Here is a 20,786-nt window from a genome sequence, read left to right on the forward strand (position 1 = left end):
GTGCTCAATGGTCCAGCTTATAGTACATCATCTTTGAATGAAAGTTGATTACTGCAATGCATTTAATTTGATATCATTTTATCATCTAATTTCTTTACATTTAATGGGAAATACTACTTGCAGAAACAGGGGTGGCAATAGTGTTGCTAATTTATTCATGGCTTACTGGAAGAAAAATAACATCCTTAACAATGCTAGCAGAATGGGACATTGATTACCTTGACGAAGTTGAGCAAGGATGTAATAGGTGAATATTTTTCCAAGATTTACAGGAAGCCAACTTACTGCAACTCATTCTTACACTATAAAATATGTTTACTAATAGGGAGTATCCTTCTGCTTTATTTAATGAACTAAAAGGTCTAATGGCCAGTATCTAAAATTCAGTGTATACTATTCAAAGACAAATACAAAATAGCCCATAGACTGAATTGTGAATCTGGATCAATAATTTACCTTGCTACATGTAATTGTTGTCAATTATATGAGCATGTTTATACTATAAGAAAGATGAAAAAGAAGGAGAACCAGTCACACTTTTATTAGAAAATAGAGAGCTGACTCATTTTCTTATCCTGGATTGAATGAGTATTGTAATATATCTTGTGTTTTGAAAATGAGAAGCTACAGAAGATAATTTTTAATACTTATGTTTACATTTATTATAATTATATATCTGGTAAGTTACATATATACACTTACATTTTTATTGTTTCTAATACCTTTTTTAATTAACTTGTTTTTACTAATAATTTTAATAGGATGTTTATTCTTACTGATTCAGGATGTGTAAATGATGCTTTTTGTTGTTTACATTTTAAATAGTACATCAACATTTTATTTATGATTATTCAATTTGATTACGGCTTTAACTGCATATGCATTGTGATTAATGTTAGTGGTGTTCCATCACATAAAATAATTTTTTTGGTTCTCTCAGGCTTCACGGACACTTTGGACTACTGATAAAACCCCAGAGGATGTTTCAAATAGTTTTAACTGATTCTTCACCAAGACAATTCGGGCCCTAGCCAGCCAACTACCTCCTAGCTCCCTTGGCCCAGAAAGTACCACCTCTAGAAACCTACTCTCATTTAGTTTTCAACCTGTCGCCACATCACTTATCCGTACCCTAATCAAAAAACTAAAACCCACCACATTATTGGCTGACCAACTTCCTGCTGAATACCTTCAAAAATCAGCTGATGCTATTGCATACCCGGTATCGATACTGATCAGTCGAACCATAGAAGTAACTAAAATTCCCACTATCTGGAAAATATCTTATGTAATCCCATTCCAGGTAGCTCTACTGAATTCTCCCAAATATAGGCCTATAGCTATACTCTCTCCACTTGCAAAGATTATGGAAAAATGTATTCAGAGACAGTTCATGCACCACCTAATCCATAACCACCTCATGGCAGATACCCAGCATGATTTCAGACCTCACCACAGTACTACCTCAGCCCTACTAGCCTTTACCAACACCATAAACTATAATCGAAACAATAACCATATTTCTTCAGCCCTGTTCTTGGCTCTCTCCAAGGCATTCGATATGGTTGACCACCAACTATTAATCCACACCCTGCAAAAACTCAGTCTAGATCCTAAAGCCCTTCAGTGGTTTAAATCCTATCGAAGTGGTAGACAGCAGGCTGTTCTTTGGCAGAATAAACTCTCTAACCTACTACCTAGCACCCTTGGAGTACCACAAGGCTCTATACTAGGGCCCCTGTTTCCCATTTTCATCAACAATATGAATACTGTCATCCCAAAAGTCAGCTGTATCCAATATGCTGACGACTCTACCCTGATTTGCTCGGCCACATCCCCAATAGAGTTACAGTTAGCCACCCAGACCACCTTTAACACAACAGAAAACTGGGTTTCCCAACAACGTCTGATTCTAAATCCTAAAAAAACTAAAATGCTGTTATTATTATTACCTACACAAAGGTCTACTGCCGTTAACTTTATAATAAAAGCAAATGATGGAACAATAATCTCCCCTGACCTCTCCACTAAAACTGTTAGGTGTCATTATAGATAATCTAAAATCCAACCTACATGTTAACCAATTGATCAAAACCATAAACAAAAAACTAGGATCATTTTACAGAATAAAAGCCTTCCTAACCCCCCCAGCCAAAGTTGCCATAGCTCGATCTCACCTTCTCTTTACTCTTCTGTATGTATCTCCTCTTCTCTCTAATGTTAACAAGACCGTCATGAACAAACTCAGTCTGTTATAACCACATTTCCAGGTTTGCCACTGGAACACCTTTTAGGACTCACCACTGCATCAATCTAATCCAGCTTGGATGGCTTGAACTGCCCAGTCTAATACTATATAACCAACTGGTTATGGCCCATAATATCATATATAACCCTAACAATACCTCTGCACTTAAAGGTCTTGTCACACTCTATAATAATCCTAGACCACTGTGCTCCTCCAACAGACTCCTTATTCAGATATGTAAAACTAATAACTCAGCTGGTGACTCACTCTTCGTAAATTCTGTAGGTAGATCGTGGAACTCTCTACCAGCTGATATTACCTTACTCTCTTCACTTGGTCAGTTCAAAACTAGGCTGAAACACCACCTGGGAACAAACTGGCTGTGTCACTGTATCAAGCTTGGTTAACCTGTCTCTGGAATGTCTAAATCTGCTAAGTAGACTACTATGTCATTTTATCCAATTCTCTCAGTGAAGAACACTACCTGACGATTTGTTATAATGTTTGCTCTTCTAGTCACTGAAAATATGTAATTTGTATTGTCTGCCCATCTAATCTCTGTAAGTAATATATTTGTTATTTGTAATATGTAACATGCTATGATGATTTGTTAGTCCATGGAGCTTTTCTCCCCGGGCCTCCGCTGAAAATGGACATGCATCCAGTCAGGCCTAGAAGCCAGGCCACTCCTAGAAAAATCTACCTCTAGTCTCCATCTTACTCCTGCTCCACCACCCCAAGCCCAAATGCTTAAGATGGCAGAAGATCTTATCTCCCTTATCAGGGCTAGTCAGGCCACATCTTCTAAAAGGAAAATACACCCTTCTCCTGAAATACTGTCAGAGCAGGATTCTGTGGAATCTGATTCAGTTTTTGAAGAGGAACAGCCTCTTACTGCTTATGAAGACTCAGATGCAGAGGAATCCATTCCTTCTGTCTCCCCACCAGAAGACCTTTCCTTTGGGGAAACCCTTCACACACTCAGGGAGCATTTCCACTGGGAATCTCAGGACTTCCCTCAGTCTAAGAAAAGACTAAGTTTCTAGACCTGCCCCAGCATAGATCCCTGGCCATCCCCCCTCTTTTAGAAGTGGCGGATGATGTTTTCCATTAATCCAACTTAGCCCCTGACGCCCTCCCACCTGCTCCCACTAAACCTGACCGGTATTACAGAGTACCGGATTCTCACAAATACCTGTACAGGAATCCTGCTGCAGACCTGGAGGTCATTACAAAGGGACCAAAAGGAGCTAAAGTTAGTTCTGCAAAGAATACTATCCCTTCTGGCAAGGAATCCAGAGCTCTGGACAAATAGGGTAAAAAAAGGTATACACCTCTGCAACCTTAGCTGTCAGAGCACTCAACTGTCAATTCCATATGTTAAAATATGAACAATACACTTGGGACTATTGAAACAAAAGATTTCTTCCTTTCCTGACTGTAACAATTCAAAAGAATTAGCAGAATTACTGCACTCTACTTGTCAAGTGGCCAAACACTTTTTGCACTGTGGATGTGATGCACTAGAAGCCTCAAGCAGGGCAGCAGTGTCTGGATCTGTTATTAGGAGACATCCATGGTTGAAGGAACAACCTCTCCCTGATCATGTCAAGTCTAAATTAATTGATGCACCTTTGGATAAGGACAGCTTGTTTGGAATTAAAGCAGAAGAGGTGCTTAAAAAGATGGAAGACGAAGCAAAATCTATCCAGACAGTAAAAGATTTCTTTCAGCCCCAACCTCCCAGGTTCAGCTGTAATTTCCACTCTAAGCATTGGTCCTTTCCTGCATCTAGTAGACAGGGGCAAGGTAAGCCCTGCAGGGACAGACCACCCAGGCCTTTATCCCAGGGACAGCAGAGAACCAAACAGTGGACCTTCTCTGCCCCTAAAGCAGGGAGTTCCAAGCCATCCTTCTATGGCAAAACCTCCCAATGACTCCCTCTCCCCCCTCTGCCCTCCTTTCACTCACCGAAAGCTAGGAGGAGGGCTCTCCCTCTGCAAAGAAAATTGGCTTTTGTAACCAAAGACCATTGGGTCTTAAAGATAATTTTTCAGGGATACAAATTCTCTTTCAACAAACTCCCTTTTCCAAGAGGGTACCCAGACTTACCTCCAAATCAGTGGGCAGAGGCATTGAAACAAGTCCAAACTCTCATATCCCAAGGGGCAGTAGAACCTGTTCCCGCAGACTAAACAGGCAAAGGCTTTTATTCCAGACTATTCCATGTTCCCAGAAAAGAGGGCACTTGGTGCCCCATCTTGGATCTATCCATTGTGAACACCTCCCTGGTGGTCCCCAAATTCAAAATGCTAACTTGGCAGCACTTGCTGCCTGTACAGACAAAAAAAGGCCTGGTTAGTGACCCTAGACCTAAAGGATGCCTACCTCCACATCCCCATAAGGGAATCCTGCAGGAAATTCCTGCACTTCAGGGCAGGCTCACAACACTTTCAGTTCTCTGCTCTACCCTTTGGCTTATCTACTGCTCCCAGGGTATTCACCAAATGCTTAGCCCCGGCCATAGCATTTTGCAGACAGAGAAATATTCCGATTTACCCTTATCTGGATGACTGCCTCATTCAGGCAGAGTGCGTAGAAAAGCTGCTCCAGGGCCTCCTCTTTGTCAAAACCATCCTAGCCTCCTTAGGGTTCACCATCAACAAAAAGAAATCAAAGCAAACTCCCTCCAGGAAGATCATTTTCCTGGGAGCACTGCTGGACACAGCATCCCAAATGGACTTCCTGTCACCAGAAAAGCAGAGCTTCCTACCACTCTACTTTACCCAGCTGGCTTCCAGAAGTCACCGCACAGCGAGGAAGTTCCTGCAAGCCTTAGGGTACATGGAGTCTTCCATCCTTCTAATTCCTCTGGCCAGGCTCCACATGAGGAAACTTCAGTGGTATCTAAAGAACTTTTGGTGTCAGCACTGTCAGCCTCTAGAGACCTCTCTCCCTCATATCCCCTGTATAAGGACAGAGTTTCTCTGGTGGACAAGGGCCTGTGCCAAGAACAAGGCTCTCCCTTTCATCCACCACCCTACCGGCCAGACCATCACCTCCTACGCCTCAGACATTGCTTGGGGCGCTCACCTATCAGGAAGGTGCACCCAAGGCCTTTGGGATGCCCAGCATCTTCCTTGCACATCAACCAGAAGGAAATGATGGCAGTACAAAAGGCCCTGCTATCCTTCAAATCCCATGGGGTCCTCCTTATCAGAACAAACAACACCAGTGTAATGTGGTACATCAACAAAGAGGGAGGGACCCAATCTTACCCTCTGTGCAGGCTAGCCATGAACCTCTGGCTGACAGCCTCTTCCATGGGATTGCACCTAATAGCCCAATACCCAACAGGGATCAACAACTCCCTGGCAGACCACTTAAGCAGAAACTTGCTGGACCCCCACGAATGGCAGCTCCACAGAAAAATCTTTTGCAAGTCACTCAGGAGTGGGGAACTCCGGAGGTGGATCTCTTTCCTTCGCACCTCAACCACCAGTTGGAAAAATTCTGTACCAGGGAGTATCACAGCCTAGCATGGAAGGTGGATGCCTTGACCTTCCCCTGGAACTCCCTCTGTGTAAGCATTCCCTCCTCTGCTTGTTCCTCCCATGGTACTGATCAAGATAAGGGAGGAGAGGCCAGAGGCCATCCTCATTGCTCCAGATTGGCACAGGTAGCATTGGTACCCCTTGCTGCGCAGCCTGACATCACAGCCTCCCAGGCAGCTTCCCCTCATCCCAGAGCTCTTGACTCTCAAAATGACAGCATGGCTTATACCCTAAAAACAAACAAGGGGCCCCTGTTAAGCAAACAGGTCCTAGACATTATCACAGAGGCCAGAAGGCCCAGCACCAGAAAATGGAAAAAATTCTGCTCTTGGAACCAGTCCATAGGGGGCAGATGTTCTTCGTATTTCATTGTTGCAGTCATCACATTTGGGTTATCCCTGCCAGGGTAGCCCTCAGCCGGCCCGAATACCAGATACTTAGTATTTCTGCGTCAGTTGCTGTCACTTCAGGACTGACGTCAGGTTGTCAGTAGTATAAAGTAAGTCAGCCGACGCCATTACATCAGTCTTTCTTGCCATGGAGCCCAAAGCAGAAGCAGTTTGCACAATGATAACTTATTTGGCACTAAGGCATAAGAAGTCTTAAAAAAGATGGAAGAAATAGCAAAATATATGCAAACAGTTAAGGATTTCTTGCAGGTCCAGCCATCCAGGTTCAGCAGGCATTGTCCCACCAAACACTGGTCCTTTCCTGCTCCCACTAAGCCAGTCCAGCCTAGGCCCTGGGGAACCAGACCCCCAGACAGCAGCCACAGGGAATGCAGAGTTTGGACTACCTCCACTTCAAAACAGGGGAGATGTTCTTCGTGTTTCATTGTTGCAGTCATCACATTTGGGTTATCTGCTTGCAGTAGCACTTAGTCGGCCTGATTATCAAAGTCTTGGGTCCTGCGTCTGTTGCTGTCTCATCTTCCATGACATCAGGTCGTCAGGGGTATGAAGCATGCAGCCGATGACATTACATCAGTCTTTCTTGCCGTGCGGTGCTCGAAGCAGAAGCAGTTCGCAAGTGCCGGTCGGCTTACTCCTGAAATTTTCGTTTTAAAGTTTCAGATCCGAAGTCTTCAACTAAGCTAAGTACCCCGTTGGGAATCCTTTTTCTTGCTCTAAACCGATGTCAGTAAAAGTTAACAATTGTATTTCTTGTGGAAAGCAAATACCTCATAAAGATTTTCATTCGTACTGCATTCCTTGCTTAGGCCCAGACCACGACGTACCTCGCTGTCAGTTTTGTGTCTTATTCAAACGTCGTACTATTCGTCGTCTGTTTAGTTACGCATCTAAATATTTTGGTACTCTGTTCAATTGTCCAGAAATGGCTTCGGTAAGCCACCCGACTACCAACATTCCGAAAAAACGCAAAGATAAAGACAGAGACAGACCGCATAGGTCCAAAGCTGCCGACGACGCTTCTCCTAAGCTAGTCGCCAGTTCGCCGGTACTCAGTGAGGCACTTTTGCAGCCCCTGATACCTGCTATTTCAGATTCGCAGGTCTCTACTGAGACCCATTCAGGGTCTGATATGCTGCTAGATACTTCGACTATGGAACCTGCGGATATCTCTACCTTGGATGGGTTCAGAGCCTCTGTGCAGGCACCAGCTTCTGAGGGTGTATTCAGGCCTACTGACTTGCATATTAAACCAACGCCATCTTCTTCTTCAAGGCCTAAAACTCGATCCATGCCTAGAAAACTGCCCAGACCGCATGGTCAGGCCCCTATGCCTAAAGGCAAATGATAAGAATGGCTGAAGACTTTATTACTCTAATCAGGGGAAGCCATGCTTCCCCCTCTAAGAGACCTAGGACTGATTTTCCTTCTGTTCTTCTGATCAGGATTTTGAAATTTCTGTTTTCTCTGATGACCAGGATTTGCCCTTATCTACCTGTGTGGATTCTTATGCAGAGGACTCCATTCCCTCTGCTCCCCCTCCAGAGGATTTCTTTTTTAGTGAAACCTTGCATACTGTTAGGGAGCATTTCCGCTGGGAAAGCCAGGATTACTCTGACTCCAAAAAGAGGCTTAGGGAATTCTTACTCCTGCCTCAACACAGGCCTTTAGCTATCCCTCATGTACTGGACAGTATAGATGATGCCTTCTCGGAATCTAGCCTGGCCCCTAACTCTTTACCTCCTGCTCCCAGAAAACCTGATAGGTATTACAGGGTACCTGACTCTCACAAGTTCCTCTTTAAAAATCCTACTGCAGATCCTGAGACCATTTCACAGGGTCCCAAGGGCATTAAGGCTACTACTGCCAAAAATCCAACCCCCTGTGATAGAGATTCCAGGGCACTGGATAGATAGATTCATAGGTAGGTACTAGGCTATTGGCCCTAGAGCCTATACAAGCCTAGCCAAAAAGGTACCCTGGCTTTCGCCACCCAAGAAAATTATTTTCCTGTGCCCCTGTCAAGCAGAACCACAGATGAGGCAAGAAGGTATACACTTCTGCAACTTTGGCCATTAGGGCCTTGAACTGCCAGTTTCATATGTTAAAGTATCAGTAGCATATTATTGGATTGCTTAAACAGAAAATTATGCTGATTCCTGACTGTGCTGAAAATAAAGACTTACAGGATTTAATGCATTCTGCTGAACAAGTTGGAAAACATACTTGCAGTGTGGTTTTGATTCATTAGAGGCATCTTCCAGGGCTGCTGTCACTGGGTCTGTACTTAGAAGGCATGCTTGGCTTAAGGAGCAATCTTTGCCAGATCATGTTAAAGCTAAATTACTGGATGCTCCCTTAAACCAAGACCGCCTGTTTGGCATCAAAGCAGAAAAAGTACTTAAAAAGATGGAGGAAAAAGCTAAATCTATGCAAACTGTTAACGATTTCCTGCAAGTACAGTCTCCCAGATTTACTAGGCATTGGCCCTCTAAGAATTGGTCCTTTCCTGCCTCTTCCAGGCCCTCTCAGTCCAAACCCAGAATCAGCAGAACACCCAGGCTACAGTCCCAAGGTACTCACATGCCTAAGCAGTGGGGGGCTCCCACTTCCAAAGCAGGGGGGCTCCCACTTCCAAAGCAGGGAGTAGTAAGACCCCCCCCCCCTCCCGGTAAACCATCTCAATGACTTAACTTTAAACTTTCCAAGCCCTGCTCAGCTGACTGTTCCTTTAGGGGGAAAGATTGCCCTGAATGCAAAAAATTGGGAACTCATTACCCAGGACAAATGGGTTCTAAATATAGTTTCCCAAGGATACAGATTCCACTTCCACTCCTTACCAACCCCAAACGGTTGGCCAGACCTACCCCCAAATCAGTGGGCAGAGGCTCAAAAGCAAGTTCTCTCTTGTAAGCATCAGGGCTATTCAACCTGTCCCAGAAAAAGAACGGGGACAAGGTTTCTACTCAGAACGCCAGGAATTGTCTTTTCTGGGTACCAGGAAAAATCTTATCCTGGACCTGTCTATCCTAAACACTTTTTTGGTAATCCCAAAATTCAAGATGCTAACTCTTCATCAGCTACTTCCCATGCTAGGCAAACGTGCCTGGTTGGCAGCACTGGATTTAAAGGAAGCCTACCTGCACATCCCTATAAGGGAATCTTGCAGAAGATACCTACGCTTCAGAGCAGGCTACATGCACTATCAGTTCTCTGCACTGCCCCTTGGCTTATCTACTGTGCCCAGGGTATTGACAAAGTGCCTAGCTCCAGTCATTGCATTTTGCAGGCAAAGGAATATTCAAATATACCCATACCTGGACGATTGTCTAATTCAGGCAGAAAGCCAGGACATAGTATTAAATCATCTGGCATTTGTAAAGAAATTGCTAACTTCTCTGGGGTACACCATAAACAAAAAGAAATCACATCTTGTACCCTGCCAACAAATTGTATTCCTGGGAGCAAGCTTCAATACAACTTCCCAGATGGGCCTACCTCACGCCAGAGAAACAAGTTCATTTGATAGCCTACTTCAAACTACTGGCCACAAAGACCCGGCTATCTGCAAGGAAAATACTGCAAGCCCTGGGGTTCATGGCCTCTTGCATTCTACTAATTCCTTATGCAAGACTGCATATGAGGAAACTACAATGGTATCTAAAAAGCCTATGGTGTCAACATTCTCAGGATCTAGAATCAATGATTCCTAGAATACCTTGTCTACAGATAGAATTCCTTTGGTGGGCAGAGGCCTGCCACCAAAACAGGGGACTGCCATTCACTCTACCCCCTGCTGCCCAAACCCTAACAACAGACGCATCAGACTATGCATGGGGGACTCACTTGGCAGGGCAGTGCATTCAGGGCAAATGGAACCCAAGTCAAATGCAACTGCATATCAATCAGAAAGAAATGTTAGCTGTACAGAATGCTCTGACAGCCTTCAAGGACCACATTCTTCCAGGACAGTTAGTGGTAAAGACGGACAACACCGCTGTTATGTGGTACATAAACAAGCAGGGGGGAACCCACTCGTACCCTCTGTGCAGACTAACCATGGCTCTGTGGAACACAGCCTTGAGTTACCAAGTGCACCTACAGGCTCAATTCCTGCCAGGAAAGCTAAATACACTGGCAGATGACCTAAGCAGAAATCTCATGGACCCACACGAGTGGAAACTGGAACCAAAGATATTCAACATGTTGAGAAACAAATGGGGGAGCCCAGAGATAGACCTGTTTGCCTCCCCCCAGAACTACCAATTGGACAAATTCTGCACAAGGACTCCTCACAAGCAAGCTTGGAAAGTGGATGCCCTGTCCTTCACCTGGAAAAACCTATCAGTTTATGCCTTTCCCCCCTCTGTCTCTCCTCTCCAAGGTACTACTAAAGATCAAACAGGACAAACCAAGGACAATACTGATTGCACCAGTCTCAGACTAGCCACGCCAACACTGGTGTACCCCCCTTGCGCAGTGTGTCACTGCTGGCACCATGGCACCTGCCTCAGACCCCTGCCCTGCTGTCCCAGCAGGAGGGCCAGATTCTGCACCCACACCTTCAAACTCTGAACCTGGCAGCCTGGCTAATTACATGATCTCTCTGTTACCATCCCCCCAGTAAGCAAGTGATGGATGTAATTCTGGAGGCAAGGAGGCCTAGTACTAGAAAATCTTATGCTGAAAAATGGAAAAGATTCTATTCCTGGAACCAAACTTAGGGGGTGGGCACAGCAGTGCCCAATTTACCTCATATTCTTCAATACTTAACTGAGATGCTTCACAAGGGCCTTTCCTTTTCCTCCATCAAAATTCATGCCTCAGTCATTTCAGCTCATTACAGTACAGAACCACCCCTCTTTTCTCATCCACTGCTGAAGCAATTCCTCAAAAGGGCCAAAAACTTAAGACCACCCAGGAGAGCCCCTACTCCAGTCTGGGACCTTAACTTTGTATTGGAAAAGCTCACTCTACCTCCAGTTGAGCCAGCTGCAAATGCAGAGTTGAAATTCCTTTCTTGGAAAACAGCCTTCCTTCTAGCCATCACTTCAGCAAGAACGGTGTCTGAATTACAGGCCCTCATGGCAGTGGAGCCTTTCATCATCTTTCATGCTGACAGGGTGTCCCTCAGGACCAATCCCTCCCAAGGTGGTATCCAGTGTGGCCCTTTCAGTCCATTCATTTGGCAACCTTTTCTAATCCACAGAACAAAGGAGAACGAAGACTGCACTCCTTGGATGTACACAGACAACTTAGATTGTACTTGGACAGGACTAAGCCTCTCAGGAAATCTGAACAGCTGCTGGTTGCATTTGTTACAGGGGCAGAGGGGAAGGCCATTTCAAAACAAACCATTTTTAAGTGGATAGGCCATTGCATTCATTTCTGCTATAAGCACCATGGAAAACCTACCCCACAGGGGATAAGACCACATTCAACCTGGACTGCATCTACCTCTACAGTCTTTCTCAGAGGTGTCCCTACCAGGGACAACCTAGAAGCTGCTACCTGGAGTTCTGTACATACCTTCACCAAGCATTACCACTTGCCAATTTTTTCTAAATCCAGAGCGGGCTTTGCCACTGCAGTTTTGCCGGGCCTTATAGCTGGTCCTAATGCTATCTAATTACCTCCTCCCATCCTTAGCTTTGGGAATCTACCCAAATGTGATGACTGCAACAGTGAAACACAAAGAACATTGTACAGTTGTGTACACTTAGCATAAATGTAGATGTTCGAATGTATTCACTGTTGCAATCCTGGTTACACTCCCTCTAGCCCCCTGACTTCTATTGACTATGCCTCTATTTTTGTTTACTGTGCTTAAAGCTTTTTGGTGTATTTGCTTTTTTGTTGGAGGTGTAACCTTGTATGTAATTACTTCCCATTATGGGGGCACCTGACATCTGGGGCAAGAAAAACTGATGTAATGGCTTCGGCTGCATGCTTTATACCCCTGGACGACCGGACGTCATGGAAGATGAGACAGCAACCGATGCAGGACCCAAGACTTTGATAATCAGGCTGACTGAGGGCTACTGCAAGCAGATAATCCAAATGTGATGACTGCAACAGTGAATATACTCGAACATCTACATTTATGGTAAGTGTACACAACTGTACTTTCTGCAGTTTCTCTCTCTTCAGACAAGCTTTCCAGATTGTTCCCCAATGCCAGTGCCCTCCCCTCAGACAGAGATATTACGGTCAAGGACAAGTGATGAAAAAGGTTTATATCTCTCCTTCTCTGGCTTTTAAAAGTCTTAAAGAGCAGGGCAAAACTATGAAAGACTACAGGCAAATTCTGCATACCTCTGTTTCTCAATTCCAGAGTAAATACCAAACCAACTTCCTTTGTTAGAAGGGACACCAGAACCCCTCAGAAACACAGGAAGGAGCTTAGAAAGATCCCTAGAAAAAAATCAAAGGGACCCCAGATTGGGAAGGTGTCTGATTGTCTTCCAAATTCTCCAAGCCTGCCCTCTCCAAAAGATTAACTCCATCTCAAACTGGAAAAGGATTACAACAGATCAGTGGGTGCTGCCTATCATAAAAAGAGATTTGCCATTTATTGAAAAAAAACTCCCTCTTTTGAATGGTATACCTCCCCTCCCTACAATCAACTTAAATTCCTTCTTTAAATACTTCAGGGGCTTACTGGGCCAGGGTACAATACAACTTGTGCCCTCAAAATTTGTAGGAAGAGGTTTTTATATTCATTTTTTTTCCTAGTTCCAGGAAAAGAAGGCCAATCTGAAATTTTTCACTTCTTGCTTCTGGTCCTCACTTCTGCAAGGAGAGTTTCACAGCTACTAGCACCCATGACAGTTCGACTTTTTCTGATTTTTCACAAGGATAGGGTGTTCCTGTGGACTGATCCATCATTCATGCCCAAGGTGGTGAACAAGAGAATAAGCACGTCCTAGATGTACACAAATGAGATATTATTTGGACAAGACTGAATCCATTTTTAAGTCCAACCAAGTGTTTGTTTCATTCATGGACTCCAAGCTTGGCCAGCCACTGTCTAAACAAACCACTGCAAGACTGATCTCTTTGGTCATCTCATTTTGTTATCCACACCGTGGCAAATCCATGTCCTCCTGCCCTTGAGCTCCCTCTACCAGGGCAGTGGGATCCCCTGGGGTCTTATTCAAAGAGGTTGTTGCCAGGACTGCCCTAGAAGCTTCCTTCTGGTCCTCCATACACACTTTCACTAAACACTACAAAACTGATGCCTTTTCAAGATCCAAAGCTGCCTTCACAAGGTCAGTCATCTCTGATCTCTTAGCACTGTCTCCATTAACATAACAAGATGAACAAGAAGAGATGTGAGGCCTTGATCTGCACTGTCATTTTATCCGTTAGGGCATCTCTAGTAGTGGGTGTTCCCCTAAAGAAGCAAAATAAGTGTAAGGAGAAGGAGATCGAGGACACTGGGGATGCAACAGTGGATTCCAACATCCCTTTTTTGTTAAAGGGTGCATGTTCCAACAACAGGTCTTCGCAGTCCCTAGCCCTTGCCTCTGGGTTATCCAAGGCCTCTAGTGATTTCCCTGTGAGACTGCCATGCCTTTGGACCAAAGTATATCCACCTGAGCCAAGAACCTTCATAATGGTTGGCCCAGATACTCCTTCATGGGCACCCACTTCGAGTGCCCAGTTGATAGTACCCTAAGAAGAAGATAGTACTCTTTCAGTGCTTGTTTGAAAAACAGGAGGGTGGAGGTCTGCTGCATCTGTCCAAAGCCCCGTGCCTCCCAGGTGACAACTCCAGCTAAAACAGCCTACAAGACCAAACACAGGGCATCTGCCCAACTGAGTTCTCTGCCTTTGCTTGGGCCTTCGGTAACTGGCAGGGCCTCACCACCCTTCCTGTCTGGACTCTTTCCCAGGAGTGGTTCTCCCTGCCTCAAGGATTTACGCAATTTCTAAGGAACTTGGCAGCCAGCACCAGGTCAGCCATCTGTGTCAAGAGTCTTTTCTATTAAGATAAAGAGGGAAATCTCTCCTGAGAGAGACTGACTCTTCAGATGTGACCTTGTCTGTGTTTCATTTATGTATTCTCTTTTATGATATGACACAGACCCTGAAAACACTGTCTGCCCCAGGGGAAGTCTTATTTGGGAATACCCTTTACAAAACGAAGGACCATTTCAAATGGAAAGCCAAAGAGGTATGTGATACTCAGAAGCACTGCTTTGAACTTCTGGACTTTGATGCCCCCAGACCTGTGTGTATTTCCAGGAATCAGTCTCACTGCCCCCTGCCCCAAGGAAGCCCGAGTGGTTCTACAAAAAACAGGAGTCCCATAGGTTTTTATACATAAATCCTACAGCTGATCTAGCAGTGGTGTTTTCTGGGTCCAGAAAGGGGATTTAAATAGGTTCCAGCTCCCAACACTCATCCCAGTAACCAACAGACCAGAATTCTTAGCTGCTTTGAGACCAAAGGTATATGTAACTGCTACTCTGGTTTTCAGTCAGTCAGTTGTCAGACATGACTAGGCTCCATGTCTTCTTTTTCAGACAGATCGATACAGAAGATGACAGGGGAGGTGTTGGATGATGGCTTGAAGATAAAACTTGGAATTCACTCAAACCATTTGAGCAGGTGGTTGAACATTCCATTAAATGTAGGTATGATGCTGTAGATGCATCACACAGGCCAGCTGTTTATGAAGACACGTTCTTGGCCAAGTATCCAACCTCTGAAAATGTCAAGGCACAGTTCCTTAATGCTGCACTCAAGGACCTGTATAGGACCCTACTGCAGAAGTATTCAAAAGTGCAGAGGAAACAGGAAAGACTGTGCTGTCTGTGAAACAGCTTTTTCATCCTCCCCCTATACGTTTGTATGACCAAAGCTACCCTACCATGACTAGGCCGTACTGTCACAGGCAACTGAAAGATAAAATGAGATAAGGAAAGCAGGGACAGTATAAAAACAAGTAGAAGGGAGAATACAAGGGGAAGTTTGGGGGCCATAAGCATCACACCTCACAAAAGGAGCAGCTGTGGCTACCAGGACCTCACCCTCCCCCACCCTAACAATATTACAGCCCCTGTTGTCTACCTTCCCATAACTGGAGTAAGGTTGACCCAGCTTGTAGGAAACTAGAAAGGTATTACAGAGGGCAAATGGGTCCTTTAGGTAACCTGTCTGATAGAGGCTACATTTTCAGAAAAGTCCAAAGATGTCTGGTGTTCTTCCAGTACCAAGAGGCTATTTGAATCTTGTACTTACACTCCTGGAAGCCACTTCTTGTCCTCTAATAGCTTCCTCAGTAAGGCATGATAGAGCCAGTGGCAAAGAGGCACCAAAACAAAATGTTCTACTTGGTGTTCTTGTTTAGAAGTTTAGTGCACCCCTTTGGCATATAAATTCTGCAGATTTTTGGAAAAGCTTGCACTAATATTATTTAGTAGTAAACCAGTGTGGTTTAAGTTGATGATAAACATTATTTCGTTCTGATTACGTCTCTCTAATCCTTTTCAGGCCATTTGTACAGAAGCTGGCTTGATGGCATTACGGGAACGTCGGATGAAAGTAACCAATGAAGATTTCAAGAAATCTAAGGAGAATGTTCTTTATAAGAAACAAGAGGGAACACCAGAAGGCCTTTACCTGTAACAAAAAAAATGCAGCTCTACAAAGAGCATTTGATATTCCTATTAAAAATCACCATAAGTAAACTGTTACAAACACACTCGATATTGTAAAACATTTGTTGAAATGAACTTTGAGCATGATTCACCTTTAGAATTTATCACTTGTGTTTTTTGACAGTGAATGTTCTGAATTGTATTTTTTATAATTGTGGGAAGAATGCAAGACTAAGAAACTAAGAATAAATCTGGGTATACTTGTTGGTCAGTTTTAAGCAGTTGTGTTTATTTAGTGAGCATGTTTATCTGTTCATGTGTGACCTTTACTCTGTGGTGTCTGTAGTTTATATCCATATTTTAGAGCTGCCCCTGCCAAATGCATCCATCTGTAGGCATTAGTAATGCTACCCATCTAACCAGTGTTTGATGCCTTTGTGCCACCCATAGTTGTGTGTAAACAGTAATTACCTAAATGTTTTTTAGAGGTCTTTGTCACTTTGAGAAAAGGCTGGTCAGACAAAAAGATATTTACTAGACATGATCTCAGCTAAATTTTAATTTTTTGAAATGTTTTTTTATACAGTCTGTGGCTTATTCATCAGCATCTTCAGTTCAGCACATAAGCCCTTCATTGGTAAGCATATTATGCTTATGCTACAGAACCTGCATAATAATCAATTTTGTCTGAGAATTTCATAATGTTATGAATGGCTTCCTGTAAAAAAAAACATTAAACCCTACTAACATTATAAGAAAGACAACACTTCTGCATGCTTTGAATTACAAAACAGAATTACTTAGAACAGCAGCTCATTTTTATAGCTTTCTTCTCCTTAATTAGGACAGAACCAAAGTCTGATAAATGGCAGGATTACTGTTGATCAGCAGTTGCCAGCTAAGTCCTCAAAGCGCAGACAAAGGAGGAACATCACAAGGCCAAAAAGTTCTCCTTTGAAGGTAGGAGTATTCATGGCCAGTCTAGTAAGCATACCTATCCCCTGTAGCAAATTTGATTTGGTCATTTCAGCACAAGTCTGGCTCAGACTCCTAACTGGAGATGTTCTTCGTGTTTTACTGTTGCAGTCATCACATTTGGGTTATCTGCTTACAGTAGCCCTCAGTCGCCCTGATTAACAAAGTCTTGGGTCCTGCATCAGTTGCTGTCTCTTCTTCTGTGATGTCAGGTCATCAGGGGTATAAAACATGCAGCCGATTACATCAGTCTTTCTTGCTGTGCGGTGCCCGAAGCAGAAGCAGTTCGCAAGTGCCGGTCGGCCGACTCCTGAAATTTTCGTTTTCGAGTTTCAGAACCAAAGTCTTCAACTAAAGATAAGTACCCCGTTGGGGAAATTTTTTCTTGCTCCTTACCGATGTCAGAAAAAGTTAATAATTGCATTTCTTGTGGAAAGCAAATACCTCACAAAGATTTTCATTTGTACTGTATTCCTTGCCTAGACCCTGACCACGATGTACCTTGCTGTCGGTTTTGTACCTTATTTAATCAATGCACTATCCGTCGGTATATTTTCGTCTCTAAATATTTCGGTTCTTGGTTCAATTACACAAAAATGTCATCGGTAAGCCATCCGACTACCAGTATTCCGAAAAAACACAAAGATGAAGACAGAGACAGGCCGCCTAGGTCCAAAGCTGCCAACGACGCTTCTCCTAAGCCATTCGCCAGTACTCAGTGAGGTGCTTTCGCAGCCCCTGATGCCCGCTACTTCTGATTCGCAGGTCTCTACTGAGACCCATTCGGAGTCCGGTATGCCACGAGATGCTTCAACTGTGGAACCTGCGGATGTCTCTGCCTTGGATGGGTCCGGAGCCGCTGTGCTGGCACCGGCTTCTGAGGGTGTATTCAGGCCTATGGATTTGCATATTAAACCAACGCCTCCTCCTTCTTTAAGGCCTAAACCTCGAACCATACCTAAGAAACCGACACCCAGGCCGCATGCTCAGGCCTCTATGCCTAAAAAACAAATGATAAGAATGGCTGAAGACCTTATAACTCTAATCAGGGGAAGCCAACCACCCCCTTCTAAGAGACCTAGGACTGAATTTGTTTATGAATCTTCTGACCAGGATTCTGATTTTTCTGATGATCTGGATGTACCCTTATCTACTTATGAGGATTCTGATGCAGAGGACTCTCTTCCCTCTGCTTCCCCTCCAGAGGATTTTTCTTTTGGTTAAACCTTGCACACTCTAAGGGAGCATTTCCACTGGGAAAGCCAGGATTTTTCTGATTCGAAAAAGAGGCTTAGGGATTTCTTACTCTTGCCTCAGCATAGGCCTTTAGCTATACCTCCTGTACTAGACATTGTTGCTGATGCCTTTTCGGAACCTAGTTTGGCCCCTGATTCTTTGCCTCCTGCTCCCAGAAAACCTGCAGATATTACAGGGTTCCTGATTCTCACAAGTTCCTTTTTAGAAATCCTATTGTGGATCCAGAAACTATTTCGCAGGGACCCAAGGGCATTAAGGTTTCTACTGCTAAAAATCCTACCCCTTCTGATAGAGATTCCAGGGCACTGGATAGATGAGGTAAGAAGGTTTACACTTCTGCAACCTTGGCTATTAGGACCTTAAACTGTCAGTTTCAAGTATCAACAACATGTTATTGGATTGCTTAAACAGAAAATTATGTTGATTCCTGACTGTGCTAAAAATAAAGACTTACAGGATTTAATGCATTCTGCTGAACAAGTTGGAAAACATACTTTGCAATGTGGATTTGATTCATTAGAGACCGCTTGCATGGCTGCTGTCACTGGGTCTGTACTCAGAAGGCATACTTGGCTTAAGGAGCAATCTTTGCCTGATCATGTTAAAGCTAAACTGATGGATGCTTCCTTAAATCAGGACTGTCTGTTTGGCAACAAAGCTGAGGAAGTTCTTAAAAAGATGGAAGATAAAGCTAAGTCTATGCAAACTGTTAAAGATTTCTTACAAGTTCATCCTCCAAGATTTAGCAGGCATTGGCCCTCTAAGAATTGGTCCTTTCCGGCCCCTTCCAGGTCTTCTCAATCCAAACACAGACACAGCAGAAACCCCAGGTTTCAGTCCCAGGGTACGCACAAGACTAAGCAGTGGGGGGGCTTCCGCTTCCAAATCTGGGAGTAGTAAGACTCCCCCCCCCCCCCCTATGGAAAACTGTCTCAGTGACTTGATTTTAAAATTTCCAAGCACTTTTCAACTGAATGCTCCTTTAGGGGGAAAGATTGGTCTGCAGGCTAAAAATGGGAACTCATTACCCAAGACAGATGGGTTTTAAATAGTGTCCCAAGGATACAGATTTCACTTCCACACGTTACCAACACCAAGCGGGTGGCAGGATCTACCCCCAAATCAGTGGGCAGAGGCCCAAAAGCAAGTACTTTCTCTCTTAAGCATGGGGGCTATTCAGTTGGTACCAGAAGAGGAAAAGGGACAAGGTTTCTATTCGAGACTTTTCCTGGTACCCAGAAAAGACAATTCTTGGCGTCCTATCCTGGACCTTTCTACTCTAAACACCTTTTTGATGATTCCAAAATTCAAGATGCTGACTCTTCACCAGCTGCTTCCCATGCTAGGCAAAGATGCCTGGTTGGCAACACTAGATTTAAAAGAAGCATACCTGCACATCCCAATCAGGGAATCTTGCAGAAGATACCTTCTCTTCAAAGCAGCCTACACGCACTATCAGTTCTCTGCACTGCCCTTTGGCTTATCTACTGCGCCCAGGGTATTCACAAAGTGCCTAGCTCCAGTCATTGCATTTTGCAGGCAAGGAAATATTCAAATATGCCCATACCTGGACTCTTGTCTAATTCAGGCAGAAAGCCAGGACATACTTTTGAATCATCTGGCCTTTGTACAAAGGGTGCTGACTTGTCTGGGGTACACCATAAACAAAAAGAAATCACACCTGGTACCCTGTCAACAAATTATATTCCTGGGAGCAAGCTTGAATACAACTTCCCAGATGGCTTTCTTCACGCCAGAGAAACAAATTCATTTGACAACCTACTTCAAACAAGTGGCCACAAAAACCCTGCTATCTGCAAGGCAAATACTGCAAGCCTTGGGGTTCATGGCCTCCTGCATTCTTCTAATTTCATATGCAAGACTGCATATGAGGAAACTACAGTGGTATCTAAAAAGCCCATGGTATCAACATTCTCAGGCTCTACAGGCAATGATTCCTGTCATACCTTGCCTACGCCTAGAGTTCCTTTGGTGGGCAGAGGCCTGCCAGCAAAACAAGGGACTACCATTCACACTACCCCCTGCCACCCAAACCCTAACAACAGGCACATCAGACTATGCATGGGGGGCTCACCTGGCAGGGAAGTGCATTCAGGGCAAATGGAACCCAAGTCCAATGCACCTGCATATCAATCAAAAAGAAATGTTAGCTGTACAGAAGGCTCTGACAGCCTTCAAGGACCACATTCTTCCAGGACAACTAATGGTAAAGACGGACAACACCACTGTTATGTGGTACATAAGCAAGGAGGTACACATTCTTACTCCCTCTGCTGACTATCCATGGCATTGTGGAACACAGCCTTGAGCTACCAAGTGCATCTACAAGCTCAATTCCTGCCAGGAAAGCTAAGTAACACTGGCAGACGGACTAAGCAGAAACCTCATGGACCCACACGAGTGGAAACTGGAACCAAGGATTTTCAACATGTTGACAAGCAAATGGGGAAGCCCAGATATAGACCTGTTTGCCTCCCCCCAGAACGATCAATTGGACAAATTTTGAACAAGGACTCCCCACAAATAAGCATGGAAAGTGGATGCTCTGTCCTTCAGCTGGCAAAACCTATCAATTTATGCCTTTCCTCCTCGGCCTCTGCTCTCCAAGTTACTACTAAAGATCAAAGAGGACAAACTAAGGATGATTTTGATTGCACCAGACTGGCCACGCCAACACTGGTACCCCCTCTTGCGCAGTGTGTCATGGTTGGCC

At 44.2% G+C, this 20,786-nt stretch overlaps 1 protein-coding gene across 1 annotated transcript in view; it reads left to right on the forward strand.

The window, feature by feature from the left end:
- The window catches only part of PSMC1 (proteasome 26S subunit, ATPase 1), a 561,132-nt gene extending 545,034 nt beyond the window's left edge, over window positions 1-16,098 (forward strand). The window contains exon 11 of the mRNA XM_044074701.1: window positions 15,714-16,098. Within this exon, the coding sequence (XP_043930636.1) occupies window positions 15,714-15,848 (135 nt within the window). The 3' untranslated portion in view covers window positions 15,849-16,098. The remainder of the gene's footprint in view (window positions 1-15,713) is intronic.
- Window positions 16,099-20,786: the final 4,688 nt, after the last annotated feature.

This window comes from Protopterus annectens, chromosome 6.part0, assembly GCF_019279795.1.
Source record: "Protopterus annectens isolate FY-2018-M chromosome 6.part0, PAN1.0, whole genome shotgun sequence".
Classification (NCBI taxonomy): Eukaryota; Metazoa; Chordata; order Ceratodontiformes; family Protopteridae; genus Protopterus; species Protopterus annectens.